Here is a 20,061-nt window from a genome sequence, read left to right on the forward strand (position 1 = left end):
AATTCTTCATGAAAACAGAAAGCAGTGTGTCTTCAAAAGTTGGTGTAACCTGTCACAAGAAATATGAGGACAATGCTGTTATGCTGGGTTACTGCATGCATGCCACATAATGCCATCACAAGTTAAAAATAAAATTGCCTATTAAAAATAAATAAATGCAGGAATTAAGTTATTCCTGAATCACTGAATTGAGTATGAACATTACTTCCTTCAGTGTTGAGAGGGATCAACAACTGAAACAAAACTACTCTCATTTTAAATCACTTAAGAGGCCTCTTGCAGTATACTTTAACTTTCCATAACCACAGTAAATGTCTGAGTACAGTACATGAGTGACTGCACATCCCCTCCAAGTTAATCCTGCTTGATTGTTGTCTTTTATGAAGTATTTTCACCTATTGTCATGGGTTAGACAGAGTAAATGACAGCCTGTGATGGATCAGGATATTGGGGTTTATTGAAGAACCAGCAAGGTCAGAGCTCTTACCCTGTTTGATAATTTCACAGAGTCAGATGCTCCACACAGTGCTATGTTCACAAGGTCTCAAATCCCTCCCTGGCAGGGAGGTTGCTAGTGGTCTGAGAAGATCAGGCAAAAGTCATGTCAATCCCTGCTGTGCCGCTGCTCATAGTTACCAGTCTCATGTGTCACTCTCCAAAGTCCCTGGGCATCCGCTGGCATTTGTCTCTATGCATCTCTCTGATCTTCAGGATCTTCTCCCACTTCCCAGATATTTCCTCCAGTTAGGAAGTTCTTCACTTTCTTTCCAGTCCCCTGTTGTCTCTTCAAGACTGCTGCTTCTTTTTGGGAGTGCTTCTTTTTGGGCTCTTCTTTCCATAACCCCAAGTCTCCAGTTTTCCCAATCTAAATAGTCCATGTGCAGAAGCACAACTCACAATCAGCCTAATTGGTGCTTCTTTCTCATGCCCCTTCATTAACGGGAGGATTCAGAACATGCCACTTTAGTCTAGGTGTTACCAAAATTTGCAACCAGTCCCTATGGGATGCAGCTGGCAAGTAGCAGGATTCTGTCTCAGAATTCAGAAGTTCAATTTCGGACAATTTCCTCTCCCCATCCCTCCCCACTGATACCATCTGCTACCTGTTAGGATTCATGTTTTAAGCTATTTTGGGCCTAAAATACCCATCAGTCAAGTTTTCATCATTACATTGGCTGAGAATCTTTACCTTAAAGATGTTAGTAATTTTCTTTTTTTTTTTTTTTTTTTTTTGCAAGAAGTACCAATACAAATGAAATTTAATATATTTATGTGCTTAGAGGAAAATGAGGTACCCTGAGTAAGACTTCTGATTTCCATTGCTTATTTTTACTAAAACTGAGTAATTATATTTAAAAATTTAATTATTGTAGAGTGGTGAGCTGGCAGATTTTCTGCTAGATTTGATGTAATTAGGAAAAAGACATTATGTTTTCTGACTAATTTATTCACAAGCATTTGAGTTAAGTAGGTTGATTGATAGTAGAAGGATTAACTGAAAACAACAAAAAATACTTATAAAAGTATTTAATTAGTCAAAATGGGAAAATAGTCCACTTCATGGGTTTTTTTCTTCATGCTCTGATTTACATAGGCTATAAAGCTATAGTTCAATATATGTTTTTTAAACAATAGTGCTACCATGTTTCATTTCCACGGGCGCAGCTGTGGCTGTGTGGTAAACCAGATTGGTGTGATCCAGATTAAAAAGTAAAGAAATGTTTTGGCATTTCTTTTTAAGACAGCTTTGTTCCCACACTCACTTGGCTGCCACACAGACAATTCTACCAGCATGAAAGAAAGGATTAGTGGAGACAGAAGAAAGTACATAGGTACTAGCAACAACTGGTATTGCTTAACTGCGCTTAAGTGATATTCCCACCAGAAGCCTAAAGGTAGCTAATGGTACACTTAAAGTAAGATTTAAAGTTAAGATAAAACAATAAAGTTTACTTTTTTGATCGAAGCATCTGGTTTAATGAGTTTCCATAACCAGGCTGAGCAAATCAATCTAGATGACTAACCAGAAGAAGAATTCAATATTGGACCTAATTTAAAATGAAAGCAGAAGCAGTTAATCTTAAAAACCTAAAAATAAAAAAGTAGAAATGGTGATTTATTAAAAATACCAATATTGTGTGCTGAGAGTGAGTCTGAGTTCTATTAATAATAATAATAAAAAACAGGCAGATTATTGAATTTTATAGGTCCCAACTATGATCAATAATATGATGGATTTATATTAGAAAGACTAACTTTTAAAGAAGAAAGTAAGCATTTAAAAATGTATTTTGCTATTTTTAAAGTATTTGTTTTTGCAGTGACTACATTAAATATTTTTGAGATAACTGCAAGCAATTTACCAAGGAGTTGGGATAAAGTTAATTTCTCCTACTGTAAACATTTGTAAAATGGAGTTCTGAATTTAGTTAGTTAATACTGTCCCAATTTAGATGTTGAGGCCCATATTTACTGTGTTCTGTTCCTGTCACAGGCAACAGGGAGATGTTATATATCCAGTCAGACTTCATCTTTGGTACCTTGCCATCCAGAATTATCAAGGACCCTTAAACTTAGAGTTTTTGCTTGAAAAAAGGTTGTTTCAGTTAAACAATAGGGGAAAAAAATTGTGACACAGTGAAATGTTTTTTTTTCTTTATAAATTTATAAATGTTTTAATTCTGATTTGAAAACTTAGAGAAAATGAATTTTTTATTCTAACCCTCTTTTAAATACTGGTTTTTGATTTTTCTTTAACTGAGCATATATTTCATGAATATTTAGAATAACATGTAAATTGATTTAGTTTTCTTTCAGTTCATATTAATGAAACAACGACAAAAGAAACATTATTTGAAGTCTAAATTGAATTAAAAATTTCTTCAGAAAAGGAGACTTTTTAGATAGTAATTTGAAATAACTTTTTTTTTAATGTTCTAGAAGAAACTTGCTGTTTTCTGTAAAAAGGAAGAGTTTGTCTCTCTTTTTAAGCCAGTTCTTTTATTTAAACTATTAGAGCTTATTTTTTAGTGATGAAAACAGAAAGAAATAACACTTTAGGGCCTTCCAGAAGAAAAAAGACTGTTTAAGAACAGTATAATTATTAATATAATTAATATATATTAGAACATATTTTATATAATGATTCATTTGTAGTAAGATTTCCATCTATCTTCTGATATGGCGAATAGGTTTTGGGGGGATAGAAGGGGAAAACGCTGGCCAAAGTTACACCTGTTTAGATCAAAGATCTTACTGTTCTGAAAACCATCTTGTTGAATGTAATTGGTTGTATAAACAGAGAATGGTGGGAAGAGACTGAATAGTGTGATGAGGCAGAGCATTGCAGACAGAGGTGTAGGTGGCAGCAGCCATTGGCTTTCCAACTCATTGACCTGCTGATCTTTTCTTTCATTTGAAATAACATTTGAAGTCACTTTACAGCATGAATAGGAAAAAATAAGGGATATTGGACCAAGCCTAAACATTACCACACTGAAAAAGTGGCAAACTTAAACCATTATCAATGTCACAGAGTTAAGCTCAGATTAATTTACATGCCTTTGTTGGTAAGCTTGTGCAGCATCTACTCCTATTATTTCTTACTAGAGCTATATGAATATGCTTGAAGTATCTTCAAATAGTTGATGCGAAGTGATAAACTTTTAAGTTTTTCAGATTCTGAGGCATCTGTATTCTATAAATGAACAAAAGGATCATGAAAGACAGATTTTGCTTAGAATATGGTACAGGAGTTTGTTGTAGGTTGAATTAATTTTTTAAAGTGTAATTAGTTATTAATATTCTAATGACTTTCCCACTGAATTTTTGATACATTATAATTTTCCACTGCAGCAGAGTGTTTATTGTAGCAGTTAAAGAAAAATCTCTAGCACCCTGCTTGAAAGTATTTTGTAGGACTAATGTTAAATCTCTAGTGCTTAGTAAGTTAGACCAAACATCTTTATTCCCACATCATTGTACATGAGCATGAAATTAAAAAAAAAAAATGAAGTCTGAACTGACTGCCACTAAAAGCAGCAGGTAGTAAGGTTGTTTAAGTGCATAGTATCCTTCTTGATAGCAGACCGAATCCTTCTGAGGCTCTTTATTTGGTGCTTATGCCACAAAGAAGAATCTTTCCCTACAGAGTATGTTTTTTGTTCTGAATGTCTACTTTGTTTATGTGTCATGTCATAAGAAGTCCTGTACAGAACTGTCTTCTAAGTAATTCTTTTTGACCTGTACTTCAAATGTAGTTTTGGATCACTAATGGAAGACTTGATTCCTCCATAATTTTTTTTCCCTTTCAAAATCAGCAAAGGATAATCCTGAAGCTGTACCAAGTACTTCCTCACAAAGTACTTGGCTATGAAAAATACTTTTGGTTTAGATATTTTCTGGAAAGGGTACTTTTTTTTTTTTTTTTTAAATAATTTTTGATTAAATCATTTTGGAGAGCTTCTCTCCAAATAGTATAAATATACCAAACCATTAGTATGTTGTAGTGATCCTAACTGGAAGATCATTGTACCTAAAGGAGCTAAGTGATCCACATAACAGTTAACTTGAGTAGGTGCAGGCCTGTGCTGCGCTATGTGTATTCCTTGGCTACAGGATAAACTTCGCCAGCTAATTGTAACAGAGGGGCCTGTAGGCAGCTCCACTTGGTACCAGTGATTACGCCACCAGCATGTCTCACATGAACATCCTTTTTATCTGATGGTAGAAATGATTAGCAGAATTGTTTTGTTTTAACAAAATCCTATAAGAGCTAACCCTACCACAGACTACTACAGTGTGCTGCATCCTGGCTGGGGGTCAGTTCTAATGGTGCACAACCTGAGGTTCCCAGTGTCTGAAGGGATGTAAGGTTATTTATAATAACCTCTTTTTCCCTATAGCATTAGCTCCAATAACTGGCAGTTAACTTTATGAAGTCTGAGTGTTTTAGTGGGATCATAAGGAACCGGCACCCCCTGGTGCAAAGCATATGCACGTCAAAATTTTACTTCTGGATGTTCGTGAACACTTGTTGAAAATTCTGTAAGAATTCCACTCTTCAATGACATACAAAGTCACAGTTTGATAAAATTATCTTGTGTGTTAGCTGGCTTATTTTATGAATGCAAGTACTTAAAAATTAGTCTTTCTTGGAATTAATTTTTATTTGAGATTATAATTTGTTATATTTACTTTGCATTGATGTAGGATTCTATCTGAATGCACGTCCTGTTTAATGATTTGCCCCATGGTTATTTTATTTCTTCTATCTCATTCTTGAACATTTTATCTCTTAAATTTAGTCTGAAGCATAATATTTATGGCACCGTGGAACAATTTTATAAGCTTACAACTAATCTAATTGGTATAAATGAGGAGTTCCACAACCAAATTTATATCTGTAGCTGATAATAGCTACTTATTTGCAAATTTGATTTAACTGTACTTCTTGGGGGACCAATTAAAGTTACTTGAGCTGATGTTGATAAATTATGATTGACATTAGCAGCAGCATCTCTAGCTACTTTTTCCCTGTCACTAATTACAATTTTGCAATCACAACATCAAACAAAAGTAGGTGGGTAAAGGCAAATGAGGAGGTATAAACTCAAGTAAAGTAAATGCTAGTAAAAGAAAACCATTTTGAAGATTCGTAGTGCCTTCAAGACTACATGGAGTGGTTACCATGGTTTCAGTTTAAGATCAGGATTTTTTTTTTCCAGTTTGAATGTGTTTTGGACAATAACTTGCTTGGTTACATCAGCCTGGCTGACATCTGAAGGTACTTAGGAGTGAATAAGGTTACCTTAAGAAATTTAATAATTTTCAATATACAACAGCCTACTTTCTTTCTTAGTCAATGTGGTTTTGATAGTTGTTGTTCATATGGTATATAACATATCCAAAAATACTGTCTCAAGTTTAAAATCCTTAGTAACACTGTTTGAAGTGTTACATCTATAGCATAGTGTCATCTAGTTTGTGAGAGCAAAAGATTCAGCATTCTTGACCACTAAATGAGATCATTGTATTCCAAATGCATAGAGAATCTATCCTTTTCTCTTTCTTGAACTTTCAGTTAGTTTATAGTACTCTTTCTGTAAAAGTAGGGACCTCTAAAATATACATGATTTGTGCCCCTGCTTTCATGTGTTTGGTCTTGTAGAATGAAGCTCTTAATAAGGACCGACTTGAAATAAAGGTCTGAAATGTGTAACCTGGTGACACATTTTAGGCTTCTGTTCTTTTAAATTATTTCTATGTCAAGTAGTGGTGTCTCCAAATTCTTCTTTTGCTAATGAAGGTAGTGGACTGTTCTGAACATCGTTATATTACTATGATAACAGTTCAGTGTTACAAACTTTTTTATCTTTTAATGGTAGTATTTTTGAAAGAAAAGAACATTTCTTTATATTATAACATTAAGATGTTTATGAGTTTATAATATGTAGGAGATTTTTTATCATCTCAGATTCTGTAGCATATTGGTGGGTTTTTTTCAACTTAGCTTCAAACTTGGTAAATACACTCTCTGGATGCATAGTGAAATAGAAACTACATAATTTGTCCTATATGAGAAAGCATGATCCCAGTCTATCTTAAAACCTTGCCAGTGACTGAAGTCCAAAGTGTTCCCTAAATTTGGGAGCTTGGACCTGAGACAGTAACAAAACCAAAGAAAACTAAGCAATGGGTATTTTTGCAATAGAAGTTGGAAGAAACTGCAAATAACACAACAGAGAAGGCATGACTCAGTACTTGAATATTTGTGACCAGATTTCTCTCCTTAAAAAAGGATCAGCTTCTATGTTTTTGAGCTTCACAAAATGCATATTATCTGGAGAGCAAAGTACTGGTAATTGGGTATAGACAGTGATTTAAGACATTTAGTTATTGGTATGTCAGTAACTTTTTTTAGACAGTATCTCAGGTTGAGAGTTTTCAAATGCCTGTATTCTTCCTATGGTTTATTACGATTCTTAAGAACAAAAGTCTGTTGTTTAAATGCTGTGTTAAATATTTAAGGTATGTAATGCTTCAAATAAAAAATACTAATAAATAAACTATATTTACTGTCTTAATAATCAGTTTTATTTTAAATAAAAACATTAGAAATATATAAAAAAATCTAACCTTGTGAGGCATAGGCCTTTACAACACAATTATAGAAGTAGTGATCTACGCTGGAGAAATTGAGCTGTTAGCTTCCATTAGTATTGCATTTGTGCCAAATAATTTAATATGAACTTAAAGAAAATTAATAACCTTTTCCTTCTTATGTGCTTAAACATTGCAACTTTAAAGGATTCATGCATATTTTCATGAGTTTCAGTAGCTCTGTGAATGTTATGCCTATAAAAATAAAAACAATTGACATGTTTAGGTTCCTAATCTGTGAGGTTAAGTTTAGCTTACCTGCTTTCCCTTACTTTGTGATGAATACTCTTAGATACTGTATCAGAGTGTATGAATAATAGTTTCAATATTCCAGGTGAGATTTTTCATGTTTTCAGCAATGGCTCTGGAAGAGAATTATGCCTGGGAAATTCTACCTGTGAAGGGATGTTTCCTTTTTCTATTCATTCCTCTACTCAGTCATTCCAAATAGTCATCATATCTATCTAGAATAAAATTAGGTATCTCAGGGTAGAAGAATCTAATTTATCTTGCTCTGTTTTTAAATCAGGTGAAGTACCACCAAGGAGATGGATAGTAAATTTCGACCGAGATCTTCTAGATGGTCTGGTATTGGCAGCACAGCTGGCAGCTTATTGTCCTTATTTGGTAAGGACTTTTCTTAATATTGTGCGAGCTCTATACAGTTTATTAATATAAGTGGGTTTATTCAGGCCTTATTTTCATTTGGAACTGTTTGCTTATGTGGTTTTTAAAAAGAAAAAACAAAACCCAACATTTAGCAAGTCTAGAGCGATTATTTCAGTATTAATTTTTCTTTTCTCTGGGTATATTCTTAAGAGGGAATTTTAGTTCCAAATTTAGATCTTATGGATTGCTGAAAGCGTGGAAGTACAAACATAGTAATTTTGCTTAGTGGAAGAGTTTGATTTCTCTGTCTTCTCTAGATTGCGACTCACTTTGTAAGGATGTATACTAATCCAAGGACTCCTGAACAGTTTCTACACAACTGTTTGATACTTGTGAATGCTATGCATGCTGTCAGTCTGGCTATAGACATAAAGGTAAATGATTTTATTCTAGCAGTTCTTACATGCTTTTTTTTTTTTTTTCCTTTATGGTAGTAATATTGTACATCAAATGAAGGTGAGATTTTAGTGATGCAGTTTTGTGTCATGATGTGCTGCTGTATGATGAAAACCAAAAAACTGCTTCATATAAATACACTTAATTACAAGTAATTTCCGTAATTCCTTGCTTTGTAGAATCACATATATACAACTAGCTGAATATAAGATTAATTCAGTTCAGATTCTAGCTTCGTAAATCACACAGTGAAAACCTGAGTGGAATTTATTATTAACATTCTAAGGCAATGTAGAAAAAATATATTTAAGAACAAACATCTTGTACTTAAACATAGAAAGGAGTGGTAAAAAATTATATGAATGTCTAGTGACACTTACTTGCATCTATCTAACCATGAAGGCCCACAAGGATTCCGTCCCAGATTTGATGCACACAGAAGTCAGCAGCTTTGGACTGCTGGTGAGAGTAACACCGTAAGCTGTCAGTTTCTGACATCCTTTTTTGGAGGAATATGATATTGTTATGTTAGTTTCTTCTTCAATCTAGGTTCCACTTGGGATCATTTTTATATGGTTAGTAACATGCTTTACATATCTGTCTTTTTTCATTGGCCTACAGCTCCAAATTTCCTCTATATAGTGCCCTCTACATATGTTAGATATTATTTCTTTGTTCTTTTTGTTGTCCCTAAAACAAGTTTTCTCCTGCTCCCAGTCTGCATTTCTTTAACTGACCATTTGTGTATTCTGGTAGTACCATACAAAGATAAAAGTAAAACAAATTAGTCACAGAGGCCTGATCAATTAAAAAAGTTGCTGTCACAACTAAACCAAGTAAAGCAAAGCTCTACAAGCTGGTCAACAAGCCTTCAGAAAGAGAAGGCTTGTCAAATCTCAGTGCTGAGGCTCTGTAAATTCAGTACAAAGCTTATGGCCTGTTAATAGCAATGGCAAGGCTGTATTACAAGGTTACATGCTCACAGGGATTCATGCTCTTATCTTCCATGTGATGGTTCTGTGTGTTAGTTACCAAACTATTGCCCTACTTAAAATAGCAGATTCCCTCTTATTTTTCTTTTCTCCTTTGGTCCATGAGTCATTAAAAATCCTGTCCTTACCAAAACTAGTAAAAACTGTTTAAGGTCACATCTTTCTCTTAAGAATTTGCAGAGTGATGCAGCTTCCGTCATGAGCAAAGGGAATGTGATGGACTGTGGTGGGCTGAGGTGGGTGTGGAGCATATTGGGCTGGCTAGAAGACTGGAAGAGGATACAGTAGAATAGACATAGTATTTGTTGGTGTATGAGGAAACTTTCCAAAGGAATTAATAGTATTGGGAATCAGAGGTAAAGGCGTAGTGTGAACAAAGTGGTATGAAAGGAAGCTCAATTACAACTTTTTTTTCCCTTTCCATTCGATTGTGTTATGATTACAGTGAAAAACTAACACTGCTATTTCCAGCTGTATCAGCTACTGTCTTGCTCCCACATCCTGATACAGATATGCTGTTATAAATGGCTTTGCTATGACAGGCTAAACCAAGAAAATCTACTGTTTCGTATACTTGTGACTGACAGGAAGTGTAAAAAGATTAACTAGGTATAATCCTCAAAATGAAGGTATATTTTGCTTCAGCTTTTAATAACAAAAACAGGCAGTTCAGCACATGAAGGCAGAGGCTGGATGCCAGATATGCAAAAGGAGTTAACCACATTAAGGGTGGAAGCAGAACTGCAGGACATTCTCCTTAATGCACTTAGCGTGTTTTAAGACTACAATGTCCACAATACTACAATATTATAAGTTCAGCGTATTTTTGAGGTATTGGTGTTTTCATAGATGGGAAAGTCCATCTCTGTACAGGCTAGGAGTTTAAACAAAGCTATATAATCAGTCAACACCAGAAAAAGGAACAGATCTTGGTTCTTTGAGGTCTGTATTTTAACTCTAGCTAAGGCATGTTCTACAAACAAAATATTGTGGAAGTAAAAAAAAAAAGAAGGTAAAGGGTACTTTTTACATAATTTATTGGAATTCATATATGCTTTTCTACGACTACTGTAGAAATTTCTAAAGCTTCTTGTTCTTCAGCAATAAAAGCAGTAAAATATGTGAATCCTGTTGCTGAACTGTCCTAATTTGGGATTTTTCTGATAGTCTTGTCTCTTAAATTTAACAGGCTAAAATGTTCCAAAAGTATTGGCAAAGTTCTTGACTATCAGGCAATCACTGCTTCTGAACTTTCAGGACAGCTTTGCATTAATTAATGCAAGGATGGTGGTGACAGCGCAGGCCAAGACATGTATTAGGTCTGGAACAGATGGCACTTTCAATCACTTCAAAAATCTACGATTGTGTAATAATAAAGTAGTTTAACTGTCTGGAAGACTTTAGCTGCAAGTTTAAATGATACCTCTAACAGAGTTCAAGGCTTTTAAATCCTTTTAAGGATTAAGATATAGGCTTAAGATTGAGTGCTTTGGGCAAGAAATTCTTTGTTTCCACTTTCTAATCATGACTGACAGTTCAACCCTGGAGTATTAATGGTGTCTTTCTATGTATTTTTTCCTTTGTGTTTGATATTTTTAAGTTCTAAACAGCTTTGATTTGAAGAAGATCCAGTTGAAAGCCCAAAATAAAATATTGCAAGATAGGTTGGTGGATAACAGCAATAGGGAGGGAATGTACGTGACAAGGATAGATTAGGAAAGAATATGCAGTGGTTGGGGATAGCCAGTAGAGGAACATAATTTGCTATTGGCTGATTTAAAATTGGGGCCAACAATACTGACATTTATATTTGAGACCAAGTAAAAGGGAGAATATTTTCAAACAAGCTATAGAAGATGTAAGTAAAGTCGGAGAGGGTTAAGAAGCAGAAACTGAATGTGGCTGTTCTGTTGAAATGGAGGGAGGAATTCAGTATTGTTGTGGAGTAGAAAGCAGTGACACTGGGCAATAACATGGCCATATGAGCAAGAAAGGGGGGTAGATGGTAACCTCAAGACTTGAGTCTGAAATGAAGGAGAGAAAGAAGATGGTGTCAGCAGCCAATGGAGAAGAGGAAAGAAATGCAGCAACATAGAATTTTCTAAATTTCCAGTACATGTAAGGTTTTTTTCCTTGAGGTAGTCTACAGATTATTGTATGCACTTAGAAAGGTAACTTCCTGGCTGTCACTTAATGTTTCAGTCATACTTTCATTGTAATCATCTCTAAGGATGATTAACACTTTTTTGTCTTCAGTTTCATGTACTTTAGCAAGGAGCTATTAGCTTGATAAATATGGCAACTTCTTGACCAAAGTAACTTTAAGGAAAAGGATTTCTTTCTTAATTCTTAGTTATTTGACTAAAATTTGTATGATACTGAAAAAACACAGATAGAATTCTGTGTCTGTCTATCCACCAATCTATAATGCAAATGCAAATACCTTGGTTTGCCTGAGATAGGAATCTAGTATTGATGTGCGGTCTTAAATTCAGAAAATAGAAGTGAGAAAAAATTGAAGATCACTTTTATTTTAGAGTAGCAATTGTCTTCTCATATGTATCTTTCCTAAGCTATTCTGGAAAAACGCTTGAAGAGAGTTATAAAGGACTGAATCTTCCTAAGCATCCTTATAAAAGTGGATGCAACAACTATTGATCTGTAAGCCTGATAAATCAGAGCATTAGATAAAGAACATCTGTCTGGAATTCAGCTTTATAGATAATACTGTGCAAAGCATTTGATACTGTCCCACACAACATCCTTGTCTCTAAAATGGAGAGACGTGAATTTGATGGGTGGACCACTCAGTGGTTAAGGAGTTGGATGGATGGTTGTACTCAGAGTTGCAATCAATGGCTCAGTGCCCAGGTGGACACCGGTGATGAGTGGTGTCGCTCAGGGGTCCGTACTGGGCCCAATATTATTTAATGTCTTTGTCAGGGACATAGACAGTGGGATTGAGTGCACCCTCAGCAAGTCTGTGGATGACACCAAACTGAGTGGTGTGGTTGATACTGCAGAAGGAAGGGATGCCATCCAGAGGGACCTTGACATCTTAGAGACGTGGGCCTGTGCGAACCTCATGAATTTCAAAAAGGCTTAATGTAAGGTCCTGCACCTGGGTCAGGGCAATCCCAAACATCGATACAGGCTGGGTGATAAGTGGATTAAGAGCGGCCCTGTGGAGAAGGAATTGGCGGTATTGATGGATGAAAAACTGAATATGAGCCAGGAATGTGCACTCCCAGCCCAGAAAGCCAATTGCATCCTGGGCTGCATCAAAAGAAGCGTGACCATCAGGTCAGGGGAGGTGATTCTCCCGCTCTCATGAGACCCCACCTGGAGTACTGTGTTCAGCTCTGGGGTCCCCAGCGTAAGAAAGACATGGACCTGTTGGAGCGGGTCCAGAGGAGGGCCACAAAATGATCAGAAGGATGGAACACCTCTCCTATGAGGACAGGCTGAGAGTTGGGGTTCTTAGCCTAGAAAAGAGAAGGTTCTGGGGAGACCTTATAGAAGCCTTCCAGTACCTAAAGGGTGCCTACAGGAAAGGTGGGGAGGGACTCTTTATCAGGGAGTGTAGTGATAGGGGGAGGGGTAACGGTTTTAAACTGAAAGAGGGTAGATTTAGATTAGATATTAGAAAGAAATTCTTTACTGTGAGGGTGGGGAGACACTGGAACAGGTTTCCCAGAGAAGTTGTGGATGCCCCCTCCCTGAAAGTGTTCAGGGCCAGGTTGGATGAGGCTTTGAGCAACCTGATCGAATGAAAGGTATTCCTGCCTGTGGCAGGGGAGTTGGAACTAGATGACCTTTAAGGTCGCTTCCAACCTAAACCATTCTATGATTCTGTTCTATGATTCTATGATTCACTGGCATGATGAGATGTATAGAAATGTATGCAACTGCAACAGACAAATGTTCTGTTCGGGCATATCTAGTTTTAAATTCACCTAGATTATACCATTGGGCACCCCATAAACACGTTGTGGAAATGAAAGAAAAGGACATGTATGTTTCAAAATTGGTTGTGCTTTTTATTTCTGTCAGAGCATCTGAAAATTACTTGGACCTGATAATGGTCTCACCTGGGATATTTCTAAAGAGAAACTGCATATGTCTGGGATAGATATAGTCTTTTAAAAAGGATGTTCATATGTGTATACATTACAAACATACAAAAATACAGGCTTTTAAGTTTTATTTAGACACCAAAATGACTTGCTCTTTTTTCCAGACCTGCTGACCCTTCTATTCTCACATTGACTTCCAGCTTATTGAAAAATTGGCTGCTGCATTTGTATAAGCAAAGCTTACATAAACTTAGGAACCTCCTTTTGTTCACAAACAACATTGTTTCCTATATGTTTACCTTTTAAGTTCAATGTTCAAGCCATACAAATCTGGAAATAACTAATAAACATTAATGTATGTCTTTCTGTTTCTGAAATTTAATATAGTATTTTTATTAACTTCTGTTTGTTTAATACTTCCCATAATTTTCAATAGTCATTTACAATTGTTGGTTTAAATTGGTTACCTAGGTAACATTTAATGGCCACCGATTCCAAGCATTTTCTATTTTTCAGTTATTTGTGTCCTGCTAGAAGCTGTTCTTTGGCGTAAGAAGTCTATTTTGCTTTGTAGGCTTTGTAGTGGGGAAAGCCTTCTTGCATGATTTTTGCATCTGTTGAATAGTTTGCTTCATTACATTATTCAACTAATAATTACATGTTCAGAAACATGGAGAGTGTTATTGCCACAAGAAATGGCTCAGCAATCTATTCCTTCCTGATACCTTTTAATAAAGTTTTTCTCTCCTGTTTTCTGTCTGTCAGAACTTTGGCTTATAGTTACTGTGATTATTTTGGATTTAAAACACCTGATCTGTTTTTCCCCTTTCCTTTGCTAGCTAGCTAGATTAATATTTGTGTGTAATATATTCTATTCTAAGTATCAATCCACTACACTGCTATGCTAATAAAACAGAACTGCCAGCATTTTCTAAATATCATGGAATGACTTAGAGGCAGTTAATGCCATTTAATTTTTGCATTAAGTTATAAACCTATTTTCATAAAACCAAGAGGCATTGTTTGTAAGCAGTTACAAACTGTTTTCTGAGCAGTAGTACCAGCAATACTAAACACCAGGCTTTAGTAATATACAGGTGATTGAAAACTCGGAGAGTTGGTTAAGGAATTAACAGCACAGAGCTGATAGAGTTATAACAGTTAAATAACTTTCGTTTTGCAACAGAACCAATGTACTAGCCCTTGAATTTCTCGTCCAGTTTTGATATAGACCTAACTTGGAATATTTAGAATTTGAAGTATAATAATTTATCCAGTTTGTCAGCTTCAGCATTTTCTTTAAATAGGCAACATTAGAGCACAAATAAAAAGCTAACAAGCACCCAGCTCTTCAAGAAATGTGAGAGGCTTTTTCATATTTTGAGAAATTTTGTTATGGATACAATTTAAGGCATAAATCTGTTGAACTTTATTAATTGCTGCTGTTTGCTAACAGAATTTTTTAAAGCAGTAGTATATAGAGACTATGTGAATTTTCTACTGAATGTTGTTACAAAGTACACTGATTTTTATGTTTTTCAAATTAGTTCCTAGAATAGTAGATTAAGGTCACAAATGCAGTGTTATGAATTCAGCACAGGATAAAACAGAATAATGTTTTCTGAGGGAATAAGTTCTGATCTAAGTGGAAATGAGTAGAAGTAGGTAGCAAAAGAAAGTTAGGCTTCAACAGGTAATCTATTCCAGCAACTTTGCTACCTTAAATGAAAATGTAGGAAAGATGAACAGTTGAGGTGTAAAACCACAGCTATATTGGAATAGCTTCTCTTACAAATACTTGTTAATATTCAATAGCCATTACTGAGATAAGTGAATGGAAAACATCAGAATATTTTTCAGACCTCAGGTTTAAAGGTTTTGGCAGGAAAGAAACTTTTTTACTTTGCATAGTAAGTGCATCCTAAAATTCCAACCTTAGAAAACAGTGGTGGTGGAAATAAATAGAAATACAAGATGAAGCATATGATTACATCAGTGCACAAAGAGTGTATGATAAGAATCTTAAGGATTGCGAGGATAAGCATTATCTAGGAAGCTATGGAGAGTGACAGGGAAACTTCAGATCAGTGCCCAGTGATGTACTCGCTCTCTTGGAAGGGTAGAGAAAGAGCTGTGCTAGAACTGCTGGGAGTAGGATGCGATGCTTTTCTGGGCACAGGGCAAGAAAAGAGGGAGGAAGCAGTCAGTAACTCTTCCTGCCTTTGTGCTCCATGGAGTCAATGGATTTGCCACCAGGGGAGCTCCAGCTTTGCCTTTTCTATGCAGTCTCCTACTGGTCTCTAACTTAATAAAACAGAAGGGAAATTAAGAAAACTTTGAAGTTACCTAGTAAGATGTAATGCAACATGAATTTAATATGTATATAGGTAAAAATGTGGTGAAGCTTGTCTGTTCTAATGTATCTTGACAGGTTTCTCCTTCCTGTCGTACCAAACAAAATAACAATTCATATTCCTTATAGTACAAAGCACACAGAACTTTAATGCAGGACTACAGGCATTTAATTTGCAGGACTACAGGCATTTATTTTAATTAGGGCTAAGCTGTAGTCAGTAATAAGTCCGTGAAGCCTTCAGTAACTAAGTCATCTTTCCTTGAATAATGTTTATCCTTTGGGAGAGGGATGCATCCCTTTTCTGCTTTTAGTCCATGAGCCAAGCCTTGCCATCTTTTCCAGTACTCAGATTCTCTCTCTTTTTTTCTCTCCCTACCCTGCCATATAATGCTTTAGGGTACGGAGAAGGAGAGGTTCCTCTTCCTAAAGGAGATATTAGGAGTCTATTCAGGGATACAGCTCCTTCTCGTTTCCTTGCAACCAGGGAGATGGAGTCTTGTTAAAAATATGATTTCTGAAATATCTGTTGTAGAGTCATCAAATTGTATAGGTTGAATGCTCTTTAGGCTTAACTACTGTCAAGGCCCTGAGGGCACCCCCAGCCCTGCCCGCTCCTGCCCAGCCCTTTGGAGCTTCCCCTACCTGCCCAGGGCCCAGGACCCCCCATCAGCTCCCTGGGGCGGTCAGCCCCTGCCCCAGCAAAGCCACAGCAGGGCTGATCTCCAGCTCCCCACAGCCTTGCCCTGCCCAGCCATGGGACCCGCTGAGCCGGGCCCAACCGTAGGCCCTCATCCCAGTCTCCGCCTCTCCTGGTCCCCAGGGAGGTGCCCGATGGCCATGGCTGGGGCTGCCTTGGTGCCCCCCGGCTGCTCTGCTCCTGGCTGGGGACTGGGATGGGCTCTGGCTGGCCTGTACTCTGCAGCTGTATTATATTGCCTTTGGCTCCTGGCTCCCTGGGCCAGAGAGAGCAGCTGGTCCTTGCTGTGCCATGGCAACTATCTCTGCCTTTAGTTTCGCTTTCAAGTTTGGACAAATTATAGCTTCACTGGCCTTTCTGGATTTGTTTTCTCCTACTGAATTGAGGATTCTTACATACACGTCATGGAGCACCTCATTATAGCACAGCCCCTCATGGGCTGAAGGAGCAGAGAAAATACTGCTGGGTTCATCTGTGAGAATTCTTTAATTTCTCCTTTCTGTAAAATATGATGGGAAACTTCTGACAAGCTTGTAGACTTGATGGGAAAGAAAGATTATTACTGCATTGAAAGCGCTGCGTTGGTTTGACTTCTTGCATTTCTGAATTTAGAATCCAGTTTGTTCTAGATTTTTCTGGTTTCAAATGCAGAAGTGTTTTCACCCATCTGTGACAACAAAAGAGCATCTTCTTTTCCCTCTTCTATGTCAAATGTGGGTTCATTCTTGGTAGCAGAAGAGATGGGCACCCTGTTTTGATGACTTTTTAGGAGATGAAGAAAAAATCCTAAGCTCTTCTTACCTACTTCTTGGTGTTCTCTTGAATCTTTGAAAATAAGACTGTACTTTGTGTAGGGTTAGAATGCCATAGGCTGGTGAAAGTGAGCATTACTTCAAACGCGTGGTGTTATTGCATTTATTTAGAGCACGTCCATTAAGAAAACTTAGCTTATAGCTCCATCTTTTCTTCAAGATTCTTTCTTGGTTATACTGAACATAACTTCAAAAGGAGACTTTTCTTAGGGTGCCAGTTTTTACACAGACTCAAAGGGAGACTGTGCATAGGCTTGGAAGAAAATGAAATGAAGATGTCTAAGTAGACAGAAATCATATGTGGTTCAGGAAGTCTCATGCTTGAGCTTGGGAAAATACTCAAGTGTACGTGTACTTACTGCATAATCATTTTCATTTAGGCATGAGCTTGTGGTGTCCTTTTGGCCCATGGTCTGAGCGAATAGACTTCTCTTAGGTTCTTATTTTGTATAAAGGTTTTTCTACATGGAATATTTGCTTTAAGCTACTGAGGTTTTTTACATTGTCTTGGAAGGTGGCTCCATTTAGAGTTTCAAATGTTTGCCCTTTATACCCTTTCTCCTTACAAAATTATTACGTCAAAATGCAGCTTTTGCTAGCCAAAGAAAACCTTTGTCAGTTGCTGCTCCATCAGTCATCAAGTAGAAGCTGTTTGAGGGTGGAGCTGTTTGTACATGTGCTCAGTGATGCATTATTTTGCTTTCTTAGAACTCCTGCCTTAGGGCTTAAATCTCAGCTGCTTTTTATGGTCCTATGTTTTAGGCAATAGATTTCACCCAGTATTGCATTTTAATAACATCAAAAGAGGAAGAAAACTCAATAAGTAATTTCTAATTAAAAAGAATTCATAAGCAGTTAATGACAGGCTTATTTCTGTATATAAAGAACGAAATAGAGAAGAATTTAAAATAATGACAGAGAAGTGTTTAACAATAATCAATAAAACCTTAAGCCACTAATTTCCAGAAGCTGGCAAATTACATCAGTCAAAAGACCACTTCATATTTGCCTAACTTCCTACACTCTTTACTCAAGCAACGGCTCTGTTGGCAGAGGCAGAATAGTGGGATACCCAGTCTCTGATACTCCAAGGAGATCTATAAGCATTTAGATCTTGTGGATCCTTGTTCAATGTCATTACAGCTGATTTTGTATTCTGACAAGGCACATTCATGAAACTACTTTTTGCCATACCTGCAGGAGGAACTAACTAGAGGAACAAGGGCCTTTCTGCAAAATTTGAAGATAGACTGGCTGTTGTGTTCTATTTGTTGGAATATATATTTACTTTTTCACAGAGTGTTGTATTGCATTTTAGCCTAGGTTTATTACCAGACCATGTCAGTGGTCTTCAAGAATTAATTTTTTGTGCACTGACAAGTTCTGTATTCATCTTAGCTATGGGCCTAATCCAGTTATTAAAATTTAGGTTGAAAATATTTGTATAATAAGAATTACCTTAAACTTTTTGTTCTTCATCTTCATATCTCTATACAGGAAAAATTTTAACTCAATATCTGGTGTTCTTTTGTTTTTTTTTTTTTTTTTCTTCAATATTAGGCCACTGACATCTGTGATCCAAACCCAATCATGATGCTTATTCTGTGTGTCTACCTATATGAAAGTCTCCCTCACTACTTACCTAAGAAGACTATAGAATTTACAGGTGCTCTCCATGCAACTGTTGTTAAACAGGTATTGATACCATTGAATTTAGATTTGTAGCAGTACAAGGTTAGAACACTGTATATGTTTATGTGTTTATATTATGTCTATACTACAACAAAGAATTAATGGGTTTAATGTCATTTGGCTACTTAATACAGAAGATGGAAGCATGCATCTTTCTCTTCAGGCTTGGGATCCTGACTTCTGCTGCTGTTTTTTCCGTATGCTTGTAAGCACAGAAAAAATCTACAAATCTGAGATCAAAGATAGAGACAAATAAGAGATTAACAGGCATAGGAGTTCAGTGTAGACTGCAAAAAGAGTACTCAGAAAAAATGAGGTTGGATAGTTTGTGGGAAGTCTATACTCCTTAGGAAGAAAAATTATCTACCTATTTATTTGAAGTACTTCCTTATTTTGTGATATCCTTAGTTTGTATTTTGGAACTTAGCTGCAGAACACACCTTTTAAACTCTAAAAATTGAATAAAAATAGGCTGATTTTGTTGTTGTTGTTGTGATAGGTGCGTCTGAAAAACCCAAGCAGTAAAACTTTGATGTACAATGCTATTATTGTAGGAAGAGATGCTGATGATTTCTCATTACCTAAAGGAAACACTGTCACCATTGCCCCTAAGTAAGTAATGATTTTTGAGTGTTATTAATAAGTCTGTCAGTATGGAAATATAAACCTATTAATTTAATAGTTGTGGAACACTAGAAATGTGTTCAACTACAAACAGGGCAAAATTAGTCAGTATAAAGATCAGGCTTTTTCTCCTTAACCTAGACCAAATCCAGAGTAATTTATCAGGGTGACACCTGCAGTTTAGCTCAATACAACTTTGTGGTGGTTTGACCCTGGCTGGATGCAAAGTGGCCACCAAAGCCCTTCTCACTCCCCTTCTCAACTGGACAGGGGAGAGAAAATATGATGAAAAGTTCATGGGTCAAGATAAGGACAGGGAGATAACTCAGTAATTACTGTTCATGGGCAAAACAGGCTCAACTTGAGGAAAATCAGTTTAATTTATTGCCAATCAAAACTGAGTAGGAGAGAGGAGTGAGAACATGTGTAGGGTAATGAGAAATAAAACCAAATCTTAAAACACCTTCCCCCCACCCATCCCTTCTTCTCAGGCTCAACTTCACTTCCAATTTTTCTCTACCTCTTCCCCCTGAGCGGCACAGGGGGACAGGGAATGGGGGTTGCGGTCAGTTCATCACACATTGGC

At 36.5% G+C, this 20,061-nt stretch overlaps 1 protein-coding gene across 1 annotated transcript in view; it reads left to right on the forward strand.

Moving 5' to 3' along the window:
• CFAP47 (cilia and flagella associated protein 47) overlaps nt 1–20,061 on the forward strand; it is a 353,360-nt gene that overhangs the window by 93,621 nt on the left and 239,678 nt on the right. The window contains exons 34-37 of the mRNA XM_075714741.1: nt 7,691–7,788; nt 8,088–8,204; nt 18,720–18,854; nt 19,351–19,463. Of these exons, the coding sequence (XP_075570856.1) occupies nt 7,691–7,788; nt 8,088–8,204; nt 18,720–18,854; nt 19,351–19,463 (463 nt within the window). The remainder of the gene's footprint in view (nt 1–7,690; nt 7,789–8,087; nt 8,205–18,719; nt 18,855–19,350; nt 19,464–20,061) is intronic.

The sequence above is a fragment of the Pelecanus crispus genome, chromosome 1 (assembly GCF_030463565.1).
Source record: "Pelecanus crispus isolate bPelCri1 chromosome 1, bPelCri1.pri, whole genome shotgun sequence".
NCBI classification, from domain to species: Eukaryota; Metazoa; Chordata; class Aves; order Pelecaniformes; family Pelecanidae; genus Pelecanus; species Pelecanus crispus.